The sequence below is a fragment of the Cucurbita maxima genome, unplaced genomic scaffold (assembly GCF_002738345.1).
Source record: "Cucurbita maxima cultivar Rimu unplaced genomic scaffold, Cmax_1.0 Cma_Scf00115, whole genome shotgun sequence".
In the NCBI taxonomy this organism is placed as follows: domain Eukaryota; kingdom Viridiplantae; phylum Streptophyta; class Magnoliopsida; order Cucurbitales; family Cucurbitaceae; genus Cucurbita; species Cucurbita maxima.
The window spans coordinates 162,240-173,508 of record NW_019272131.1 but is presented as its reverse complement, the minus strand read 5'-3'; the positions used below and the strand labels follow the sequence as shown (position 1 = coordinate 173,508).

Genomic DNA, 11,269 nt, shown 5'->3' with positions numbered 1-11,269 from the left:
ACAATATTTATTAGTAGTATGGGCTTGGGCCGTTACAATGCACTATATAACAGACCAAAACCTACCCTAGGTATTAAAAATTAATGTTGTATTGGAAGTGGAGAGTAAGAATAATAATAATTATTATTATAATTATTATAAAAAGAAGAAGAAGAATTAAAATTGAGTAGTTACAAGTGTGCGCTGGAATTGGGTGCGCTTCCACACCCACACAAACTTAGTCCTATCAACCCTCCAATCTGTAGTGTCAATTCTTCGATTGCCGCCCACCATTAATGGCATAAAACCACTCCTCATTATAGATTGTTACTATTTGAAAACAGGGCTTCATTTCTATGCAATCCTTTAACGCATCTTCCCTTTATTCTACTAAACAACCAACGACTTACCCATAGTCCAACAGACAGAGAGAGGCCAAAGCTCAAGCCATTCTCCTCGACCGTGTCAGACCTCTCAAGCGGCTAGTGTGTCGTCATGCGTGATCTTAACCCCGAGAATCTATATTTGGTCTAACTTGGTTTATTCACACGTCTTGGATATAAAATTGAAAATTTAAGAACCTAATAGATCAAATTTTTAAATATGAACATCTTGTAGGGATATGGTTTTGTAAGGATAAGGCAAGTCAAGTGGAAATCTTGTTCTTCCACTTCTCAACCATCTCGCACACTATTTTAGTGGACAACCCATCTTCTCCAACAGCCCTTTCACCTGCCTCTTTCAATTCCTTCATTTTCTCTCGCACTGTCTTCCCCTCTTCACCTTCCAACACCGCCTTCACCACCTTCCAAATCTCTTCCTTCTCCACAATCCCTTTCTTCTCGTTCATTTTTGGCCTCAACGCCACCTTGATCTCCTCTGTCAGCATCACTGCGTTCATTTTCTGCTCTGCATAAAGCGGCCATGCGATCAGAGGAACTCCATTAACCACCGCCTCTAACGTTGAGTTCCATCCACAATGAGTCAGGAATGCGCCGGTGGAGCTGTGGCTAAGTATCTGAGTCTGCGGCGCCCATGACGGCACCACCAGTCCCCTGTTTTTCATCCTTTCTACGAACCCTTCTGGTAAAAAATCAAAAGGGTCGTCGTGGCTGTGGACGTTGAAATAGGTAGCGTTGGCCACCTTATCGCTTGGACTTCTTACCACCCATATGAATCTTTGTCCACTCATTTCCAATCCCATGGCTAATTCGTTGATTTGATGGCTAGACAGAGTGCCCCCACTTCCAAATGACACGTATAGAACAGACCCATTTGGCTGTTCGTCCAACCATTTCAGGCACTCTGCCTTCTTGTTGCTTCCATTTGAATCGATTCTCACCAATGGCCCAATTGGGTAAACAGGGGGCTTCCCCTGTTTCTCTTCTCGGAGAAATTTGATAGCTCCGGGCTCCAATTCCGGGAAGCTGTTCAGAAAAATCCCATCTGATAAAACGTACCTCTTCATGTTGTGAAATGTCCATTTATAGGCTTCGTCCTTCCGATCTTGAACTGGGTCCAATAGATTCTTGCCGTGAATCGGAATACATCCCGGAATTTGGATCGGCTCCTGGAGGTCACCGTACTCGCCGGCGACGGATTCATCGAGTTTGGGAAGAAACAGAGCAAATGAGAGAACCATAGCGGTGGAAGGAAAGAAAATATAAGGGGAAATGTTGAATTCTCTAGCTAAATCGAACGCGTCGGTGCCGAAAAGATCAACGACCAAGCCGACAAGGTTTGAATTAGTCACCATGGATTTCAGTACATTTTTAAGAGATGGGAGAGATCGAGAAACAGTGAGGGAAATGATGGTTTCAATCTTGGATTCATGGGGAAGATCGTGGAAGCTAACCAGCGGGAGGAAGGTGTGATCGATGCCGGAAGGGAGGGAATCAAGGAGAGATTTTTGAGGCTTGGACGGCGGATGGTCGGAAGGGACGATGAAAGTGACCGTTATATGGTGGTGCAAAACAAGGCGTTTGGCGAATTCAACAAGTGGAATTAAATGGCCCATTCCGGGGCTGGGAAAAATGGCCAAATGAGGCACCGGAGCATCCATGGCGTGGAATTAAATGGCCCATTCCGGGGCTGGGAAAAATGGCCAAATGAGGCACCGGAGCATCCATGGCGGCGGCGGTGGCTGTGGTTATGGTTATTGGAAAAACAGAGAAGAGAAAGAAATTGAGAATTTGATGAGGAAGGGGAGAGCAGTAGAGAAGGGATTTATAGAATGGATGGTAATAAAAATGGAATCTTTTGGAGAGGCAAGAATGGAAGAATAACATGGAAAGGGGCTTGTGGCTGGATGAGTAGGAGTGGGGATGGTGATGTCAATTCAAACGTAAGGCTTATCATCCTATTGCTCTAATTTTACCCCNCTCATCTATCACCTTTTAATTAAGGGACGGTTTGGAACGACCGGACGGAGGGTAAAGTCCAGTCAGGACTAATTTTACCCCTCTCATCTATCACCTTTTAATTAAGGGATGGTTTGGAATGTCGGTGCTGTCACCTTTCAATTAAGGGACGGTTTGGAACGACGGTTAAATCCAGTCATGACCCTGGTGCTGTCATCTTTCGATTAAGGGACGGTTTGGAACGACGGTCAAATCCAATCATGACCCTGACCCTCAATTAAGGTAGATTGTGAGATACCATATGAGTTTAAAAATTAAGGGACGGTTTGGAATGACGGTCCAATCCAGTCATGACCCTAACTCTCAAGGAGGGTAGATGGTAAGATACCATGTTTGGAATGACGGTCCAATCCAGTCATGACCCTAACTCTCAAGGAGGGTAGATGGTAAGATACCATATGAGTTCAGAAAGAGGTTTAAAATCTTTTGGTAAAAAATTTAAAAAGAAAAGAGCAAAAATGGGGAAATGAAGTCATTAATACCATGAGATCTTTTGGTAAAAAATTTAAAAAGAAAAGAGCAAAAATGGGGAAATGAAGTCATTAATACCATGAGTTTTTGTTTTTTTCTTATTTTTTGAGTTATTTTGCTATCTTATTTAATAAATTTAAATTTTATATTTTTATTGTATTAAAGGTTTGATTGGTTTAAATATTCTATTTTGAACCTTAAATTTAAAATACTTTTAATTGTTTGAAGATTATTATTATTAATTATTAAATATAATATCCAAATAAATTTAGTAATACAAAAATAATATAAATTTAAAAGAAAGGGAATATTATATTGAGGCTTTTATAATAAATAAAAAGAGAAAAAAGAAAAAAAGAAAAGGGTCCTAAATAGGGCGACATTATTCAGCCATGCATGGGCTTACCTCGTTGACCATAGCCAAATTCTACCAAATTCCAAATTTTAATTAAATTTAATTGAAAACAAGGCCATAAATTATTGAGTAAGCAATGACGTCATAAATGACGACTCAAAAAACAAAAAAAAAAACAAAAACTTCGAAAAAGTATTATGGAGATAGATATTTACTTTTTGTTTAATTTATTTATTTTCTATTTTGTCATAAAGTGACATTTAAACTAGAAATAGACTAATGAGTTTTTTAGTGTTTAATTTGACATTAATATTCAATTTTATTAATAAATGCATGAAATAGAGCATTAGCAAATGATTTATCAATTAAAACTCTATAATTTTATAAATAAAAAAATTAATTAATTTTGTTATTAAAATTTAATATGGGGATTAATTTAATATTAGAGATAAATTTAGAATTAAATTACATTTAATGGGGTTGAGAGAGAAGGAAATGGGGGAAAAAGTTATTTAATTATAAGAGTGATGCAAATATTATGCCATGATGATGAACATTAATAATGGAGTGATTAGTAAGGTTACAAAGCTTTTTCAATCATTTCTCTATTATTTTCCACCTACAAAAAGGTTCATAATTAGGTGAAATTCAATAATTTATTGATAGCATGTGACATATTAATTACATTCTTATTTTATGATATTTTATTACCAATTTCAACATGGTTCAATGAATTAATCGTTTATATATTTATTAAAGATTACACGTTAGAACTATTTTGAGTTTAAAATTATGATATTTATTGAATTTTAATATTTTCGTTCAATAGCAACCACCATCAAATATACTTTGTTCAATGGCGATGGCGACCACCACCGACAACCACTCTTGTATTGAAAACTTCGACAAACTTCGTCCGAGACCCATATCACTGAGGTCGATGGTGGTCGAAGGTAGTTAGTCAGTCATACATATGAGTGCTTTCAATACATATTTAAATTTATTAGCTTATAGTGTCTGAGAGTTATTTTTTATACTGATTTAAACTTTGAGTAAATGCATTTTGAGCGTAGACGTTTAGAAATCCATTTTTTAGGTAATGGAATCAATCATATGAGTATTTTAATCATCAACGGTTTTTAGAAAATTTCTACCGTTAATGAGAAAGGTGACCAAAATACGCTTAATTTTGAAGTTCACAAGATTGAGTTACTAAAAAAAACGTGGACCTAAAATAACTTTCAATTTTTTAAGTCTTTCTTAGTCATCATATCTAAAAGATCGCTCTCGTTCGAATATAGTCTCAGTTTATTCAATCTACTACTTCTATAATTAGGTGTCACAATGGAAATAACACTGTGTGCTCGTATATGTTCAACATAACTCAAATGAAGAAGTTATGCATTTAGGTTTGAATAATACCCACACATCTAGTCATAACTCTCTTTAGTTTGAAAAGAATAGTCTAATTTCCATTGGTCAAATAACTTGTCAATATGAGTCCACTTATGCTCGGTGAGATTCCACCTCGGTTGAAGAGAGGAATGAAACATTGTTTATAAAGGTGTGGGAACTTCTCGGTTGGAGAGAGGAATGAAACATTGTTTATAAAGGTGTGGGAACCTCTACTCGGTAGACGCGTTTTAAGAACCTTAAAAGAAAATTTGAAAGCGTTTTAAAAACCTTAAAAGGAAAATTTGAAAAGAAAAACCCAAAGAGGACAATATCTGCTATCTGCTAACGGTGGGCTTGGACTATTATAAATGATATCAGAACTAGACATCGAGTAGGATGCTAGTGAAAATTTTGGGTCCCAAAGAGGGGTGGACATCAGGCCCTGAAGAGGGTGGACACAAGGTGATGTGCCAACGAGGACATTGGACCTCAAAGGAAGGTAAAAAATGGGCGATATACTAGCAAGAACGTTGGGTCTTGAATGGGGGTTGATTGTGAGATCCCACATCGACTGGAGAGAGGTACGAGTATCAACGAGAACGCTAGCTGGACCCTGAAGGAGAGTGAAATATGAGAACGCATATCAATTGGAGAGAGAAAACGGAATATTGTTTATAAGGGTATGAAAACCTCTCCCTAACAAATCTATTTTAAAAACTTTCCAGAGAAGCTCAAAAGAAAAAACCTAAAAAAGACAATATCTACTAGCAAATAGACTTTGCTTACCATTTAGATGGATAGGTGAGGAGTTGCATTCACAGAATGCAAGGAAGCTATTAAAGAATAGGTAGGATAGAAGTTGTTTTAGCACTTCAATGCATTGAAATGGGCAACTATGTACAAAAGCAGTAATGACTGTTGCATTGAAATGGGTATCATTCATTACTTGCAATTGATGATCTTGGAAGATGAGGATTGAGGTGCAACAGACTAGAGGTTGACCTACACAATGACCAGATGTCGCCCTAATGACCTTAAACTTGTTACCTACTTGTGGACAGCGAGCAGCGAGCAGCGACGCCAAGTGTCTTGCCAACGCCCATGGCAGCTCCATTGTTTTCTTTCTGAATTCAAAACAAACAACATTCTTCTATACTTCACACAACCTTTTTCCTTTCCCTTTATTCTCTACTTTTTCTTTTCCACTTTTCTTTTATGGATGCTTTGTCTTCAATTTTTAGTTGAGTCAGAAGCAATTCCAACATCACTGTCTGGGACGGTGGCAGTAGCAGTGGCAGTGACAGTGACTACTGGACTCATCTCATCTCCTCGTGTTGCGGGGCTCATTAATTTTCTCATAACATTCTAACCCTTCTTCCCCTCCCCTAAATATTATGGTCCCTTTTGAGTTCATGTTCATCTTCTTAAGTACCAAAAATTTTCTTTTTCCATGAACAAAGAATGGTGGAAAGCTTGGGAACTTATCAACAGTTGAATACAGACACAGACATGCCACACAAACACTGACACTAAACTAACAAAAACATATAAAACATTACTACAATGCTCTGGTAATTTAGACAAGAAAACCTTTGCGAACATACCAACAACTGAGATACAGGATTTGATTACGCGGTTTGTGTTCCCAATTAAGAAGCTGTTCTTGGAACTTTCATGCCAAATCCATGCTTTACCTTCTCAACTCTGAGTCAGAAAAATGTTGTATGTATATATTAGCATTAGATATATCAGAAACCAATGAAGAATTCTAAACAACCAAAAGTAGTATTAGCTTAGCACTAACGTTGGAGCAAGTTTTCCGAGGCCTTCGAGCTCTTCACCGGTGTCCTCGTTGAGAACTCGGCCAGAGATCTCGATAATGTAAGATCTATCCCTTGAAGTGGGCAGCCCTCTTCCAGCAAGCAAATCCAAATCCTTTAGGTGAAGCTCTCTGCCATTCACAAAAACACCAGTATTTCCTCCTGCACAGTTCTCTGGCATGGGGTAGTCAAATTCCTCAATGTAAGGCTGCAAACATACAAGACACAATTTAAGAACATGGCAAAGAATCAAAACACAAGTCAATGCATCAGCTTTAAGCTTCAATCTTACGGGAATTATGCCAAGACAAGGTCCGCCCATGACGCCCCAGAATCCAGCCCGGGAATCGTACCTGTTTTCGATTAATTTGAAGTGGCATTAGCACAATGGAGACAAGCATGAAGGTATTTTGAGAAGCGGGCTATGGCACAACATCATAAGTGTACAGTAAAAAGCATCCACTTCTGTTTTATGCTTACTACTTTTGCCAAAAAAGTTGCACACAAACAGCTAGATTTGCTTTTACATCATGACATGTTACATAAAAAGAAGAAACACTTAGGTAGATCGCTTTTTAAATCTAAATATTCTCAAACTATATCTTAAAGTTCAGACATTCTACATTGTAACCCCACAAAAATCCTTTACTTTTTCTTTAACTTGCCCCATTGACCACTATGCTATATCAGTTTAAGTTAGGTCAGATAATTGAATGAGTTGCAGCCAAAAATTAACATTTACTGTCATGCATCCTACTATCTCATTTGCATAGAAGAGTTTTTAAGTATGCTTACCAGTATTTTCCGGGATGGATCGGTCCAGCGCGCTTTTCAGCTTTCTTAACCATACGATACGATATAAACTGTCCATTAACTGATACATTACTTCTGCTCCGATCGTCGACTTGATTAGATCTAAAACTCTTCTTGATAATGTTTGCAAAAAAAGACTCCCCTCCTTTACTAGCTCTTGGCGGGTTATCTTCTTTACTTGCATCCTTTGTCTCTGGAAACGCCACGGTATCAGAGTAGTCGTTCATCGACACATCCATCTCGGTTGCCAGTGATGCTTCTTTCAAAGAGTTTTGTCGTGAGTTAACCTTATTTGGTTTCACATTCTCCTGATCTGAACGGCTACTTCGATTTCCCTTGGTAAACCTGTTTGCAGTCTGGTTATTAGACGAGTAATCGAAGTATGACTGAAGTGGTGAGCCAGGAAGGGGAGGAGAGCGTGTCGTCTTGATTAATTTGTGTAAATTGTTTGTAGCCTCCCTTGGAGCAGTTGAAAGATCTGGACTGTCTTCATCCTCTGAGGTGCTTGAAGATGTAGGATGAAAACTTGGCATCTCTTGTTGCTTATTTGAGCTTAAACCTGTACCAATGGGCTGTAGCACAGGCTCTCTATCTAGTGACTCGAAATCGTAAAGAGTGTTGTTATCATAATCATCAGAAGAGAAATTAGTACGGTTCAAGTGACCAAAATTTGAATTATAATCTCTGACTGCCAGTTCATCACTATCATCAACCTCTGAGGGAAATCGACCTCCCCGTGAATGATTGGAGAAAACAAGTCTCTTGTCGATAACTGTAAAATTGATCAACGTAGAACAAGCTCCACAACGAACACTTTGCTGATTCTTAACCATCATAAGCTTCTTAGGAAGTTGTAGCATTTCAAAGCAATTGTTACATGTTAGAAATGGAGCACCACCAGCAATTGGATGGCAATTACGGCCACCACTCACTAAGGCTGTCCTCCGAGGACGGTTGCCAAGGACTCCACCAATCTCAGAATTGAAGTCAGTTGGCCATCGTGATTGTGCTTGTCGATCACGAAGATTTATGGGAGGATTAGTGGTTCTAATATTATTAACACATGCCCCATAAGCAGCAATGTTTTCATGAGAATATAGTGAGGGATTGTTTGAAACATCAGGAAACCTTCTATTGAAGTAAGCACTACCAGGTAGTGAGGATGGAACCTGTGAGTATCTATTTTGGCACTGGAAACAAGAGCAAGAAGGCTGATGAAAGGGAGGATTAGGAGGGTAGTGATTGAACGAATCCAAACTGGTATCGACATAATGGCCAGAATGATATTGGTGAGGGTGCTGTTGATGAGCACACGAAAACTGGCAGGAGTTTCGTCTAAGCATTTGCGATCCAAAAGGGTCACCAAAATGAGATGGCACACGAAAACTGGCAGGAGTTTCGTCTAAGCATTTGCGATCCAAAAGGGTCACCAAAATGAGATGTATTGTTTGGATAATAGCTTTGGACAGGCAGCTCAATTCCATTGGCAACAGGAAATGGTTCTGAACAATGGTTGGAAAATGAAGAGCCTGAAACATACTTTGATCCTGAAGAACCATCCATAGGCCAAGCACCAGAGTGATTCAAAGGTTTAGGAGGTTTCATTCCACCATCGGCAGGGACTGGCCAAGACTGACCGAGTTGTTCCTTCAACTCGTCCAGCTTCCTCAGAAGCTCGAGTCGGTCCTGTTCGAGGTGCTTAACTTTATCAGCTCCATTGGCATTGCCACGACTCGTTAAAAGCTCCTGCACACCAGACATGAACTCCAATTGACGATTCGTTTGATCGTCTTCATGGTTCGGAGTTGAGAACCTCACACTTTTCACACTACCCCTTGAATTCTTCTCAGCCCCATCTCCCATCTCACCTGTCTCTCCCTTCTTCCAATCCAATTCTCTTCCTGATCCAAGCTTCATCATGTTCATCTGAACATTTAAATCCACTTGTTCCGTTCCCATCTTCTCTTCCTGATCCAAGCTTNATCATGTTCATCTGAACATTTAAATCCACTTGTTCCGTTCCCATCAAATCACTGAAGCCATTTTTGTCCATATTCAAGTTAAGACCCTTCTCAACACCTTCCACTTTATCCATCTCTGAGCCCTTAAGATCACAAGGCAAAGAATCAGGACTCGCCTTTAAATCCACATCAGATATCCATCTCTGAGCCCTTAAGATCACAAGGCAAAGAATCAGGACTCGCCTTTAAATCCACATCAGAGGCACCATCACTAAGATCAACCGTCCCTTTTTCAGGAGAAGTAGTGGATTTAGTAGANAACCCTCCAACCCTGTCTTCATCCGACTTATCAGACACAGAGTCTTCTTCCTGATTTCTAATTTTCGCTGTGAAATCAAAGAACAAAAAGGGTACTCCATTTCAAATCCCAGAAACACTCTCCTCGAAGAAACAACACGAAATTTGATTGGAGCAGTAAAATTTTCCCAAATTAAAACCTAAATTCGAAATAATCGCAGTAACCCAACATGGTAAAGAGAATATAAATTCAGCTCGACCCACAAGGAACAAAAAATAAAAATACCTCGTAGAATGGTACCACATCCACCGCACTGATAAACAGAATAATCAGCGAGCTCCGGGAGAAGATTCTCACACTTGGGGCATCGAACCAGTCGCAATTTGGAGAGAATAATCAGCGAGCTCCGGGAGAAGATTCTCACACTTGGGGCATCGAACCAGTCGCAATTTGGAGGAACCCGACATGGGAAAAACCCTGAAAGTGACAGACAGCGAAAGAAGAAGAAGAAGAAGAAGAGGCTCCGGGGTATAAAACTCCAAAATCCAGTGTACCCAGTGAAAAATGGTGGGTAAGAAGGCGAATAGAAACAGGGGAAAGGGGGAAGGGGAAGGAAAAGCTAAAGGAAAGAAACAAAGGGCATGTGAAAAGAAGTGGCAGAGAGGATAGAAGCGAAGAAGGAAAAGCTAAAGGAAAGAAACAAAGGGCATGTGAAAAGAAGTGGCAGAGAGGATAGAAGCGAAGGAAAACCTCAAATCAGTTTCAAAAATGTGACATATGGGGTTCACTCCTGCTGCAAAAACAATCAGAGTAGGGCTAAAAATCTTTGGAGGGAAGAAGAAAATTTCTCGGAAAACGAAGAAGGTGTACTGTAGAACTGTGATGATGTTTACACAGAAATACGAATTTTCTTCTGTTTGGTAGTGCCTGTTTTTGTTTGGTTTTCACGAACACACACAACAAAGAAAGAAACGAAAAGAAAAAGAAAAAAAACTCGTAAAATGAGAGAGGCGATCTTCCGTTGGCCCTGGGGAACTTGTTTAAATGAACCCTCTAAATCCTCTAAGTGACGTCGTTTTAAAAATTCCTTACCCAAACTTCTCTCTCCTATTTCTTTAATAAGAATATATAATTTTTTTAACTTTTATTTTCGTATCATTAATAGTTTTAAGGTAAATAAAATATAGGAGTTAAATAGACAATTTTTTAAATTTAGAGGTTAGATAGACGAGATTTTAAAAGTTTAGGGTCAAATTATAATTTAATAATTTTTTTTTTTATTAAGTATTCACCTTGGGTTTTGGAAGTATATATATATATATTTTAATACCAAATTTATATTAAGATTTTTAAATTAAAATTTGAGGGGGTATTTTTTTTTTAATTAAATTTTGTGATTTAGAAAAAACTAAATTAATTATTTTCTTTTTGGAATGTTTGGAAAAAAAAATAAATAGTTTAAAATACTATATATATTTAAAAAAATATATAGTTTGATGATTAAAAGTAGTTTACAAAATTCAAAAAAGATGAAGAATGTAATTATTTTCTTTTTGGAATGATTGACGGAAATACGGGATTTAATTTATAAAAAAAAAAAAAAAAGCTTTTTTGAAATTGTATATAATTAAAAGTAAAATAGAAAATTCTAAAAAGTAGAAGTATTTAATTAATTTTCTTTTTGGAATGTTTTGACTGAACAAATAGTTTGAAACACTTTTGGTTCAAAAAGAAATATCTTAAAAACAAAAGGAGCC

At 38.1% G+C, this 11,269-nt stretch overlaps 2 protein-coding genes across 3 annotated transcripts; both read right to left on the bottom strand.

The window, feature by feature from the left end:
- Nucleotides 1-493: 493 nt before the first annotated feature.
- LOC111473306 (hydroquinone glucosyltransferase-like) lies at nucleotides 494-2,041 on the bottom strand. The gene has a single exon (XM_023118855.1). It carries the CDS (start codon nucleotides 2,039-2,041, stop codon nucleotides 626-628), a length of 1,416 nt encoding a protein of 471 aa, XP_022974623.1. The 3' UTR covers nucleotides 494-625.
- Nucleotides 2,042-6,044: 4,003 nt separating this feature from the next.
- On the bottom strand, nucleotides 6,045-10,535 carry LOC111473304 (protein ENHANCED DISEASE RESISTANCE 4-like). Of its 2 annotated transcripts, XM_023118854.1 has the most exons (10): nucleotides 10,263-10,535; nucleotides 9,953-9,989; nucleotides 9,798-9,885; nucleotides 9,458-9,600; nucleotides 9,241-9,390; nucleotides 8,684-9,173; nucleotides 7,236-8,616; nucleotides 6,733-6,793; nucleotides 6,425-6,648; nucleotides 6,045-6,324 (listed from the first exon to the last, which is right to left on the bottom strand). In XM_023118854.1, the coding sequence occupies exons 2-10, from the start codon at nucleotides 9,977-9,979 to the stop codon at nucleotides 6,270-6,272; spliced, it is 2,619 nt and encodes an 872-aa protein (XP_022974622.1). In that variant the 5' UTR covers nucleotides 9,980-9,989; nucleotides 10,263-10,535; the 3' UTR covers nucleotides 6,045-6,269. The 2 variants fall into 2 exon arrangements, with proteins under 2 accessions (XP_022974622.1, XP_022974621.1); XM_023118853.1 differs by having other exon boundaries at nucleotides 8,684-9,212; nucleotides 9,280-9,348; nucleotides 9,416-9,600; nucleotides 9,953-10,535.
- Between the last annotated feature and the right edge of the window lie 734 nt (nucleotides 10,536-11,269).

Excerpts from the sequence above, each read along its gene's own strand:
- LOC111473306 (XM_023118855.1), bottom strand. The coding sequence starts at position 2,041 with ATGGATGCTCCGGTGCCTCATTTGGCCATTTTTCCCAGCCCCGGAATG.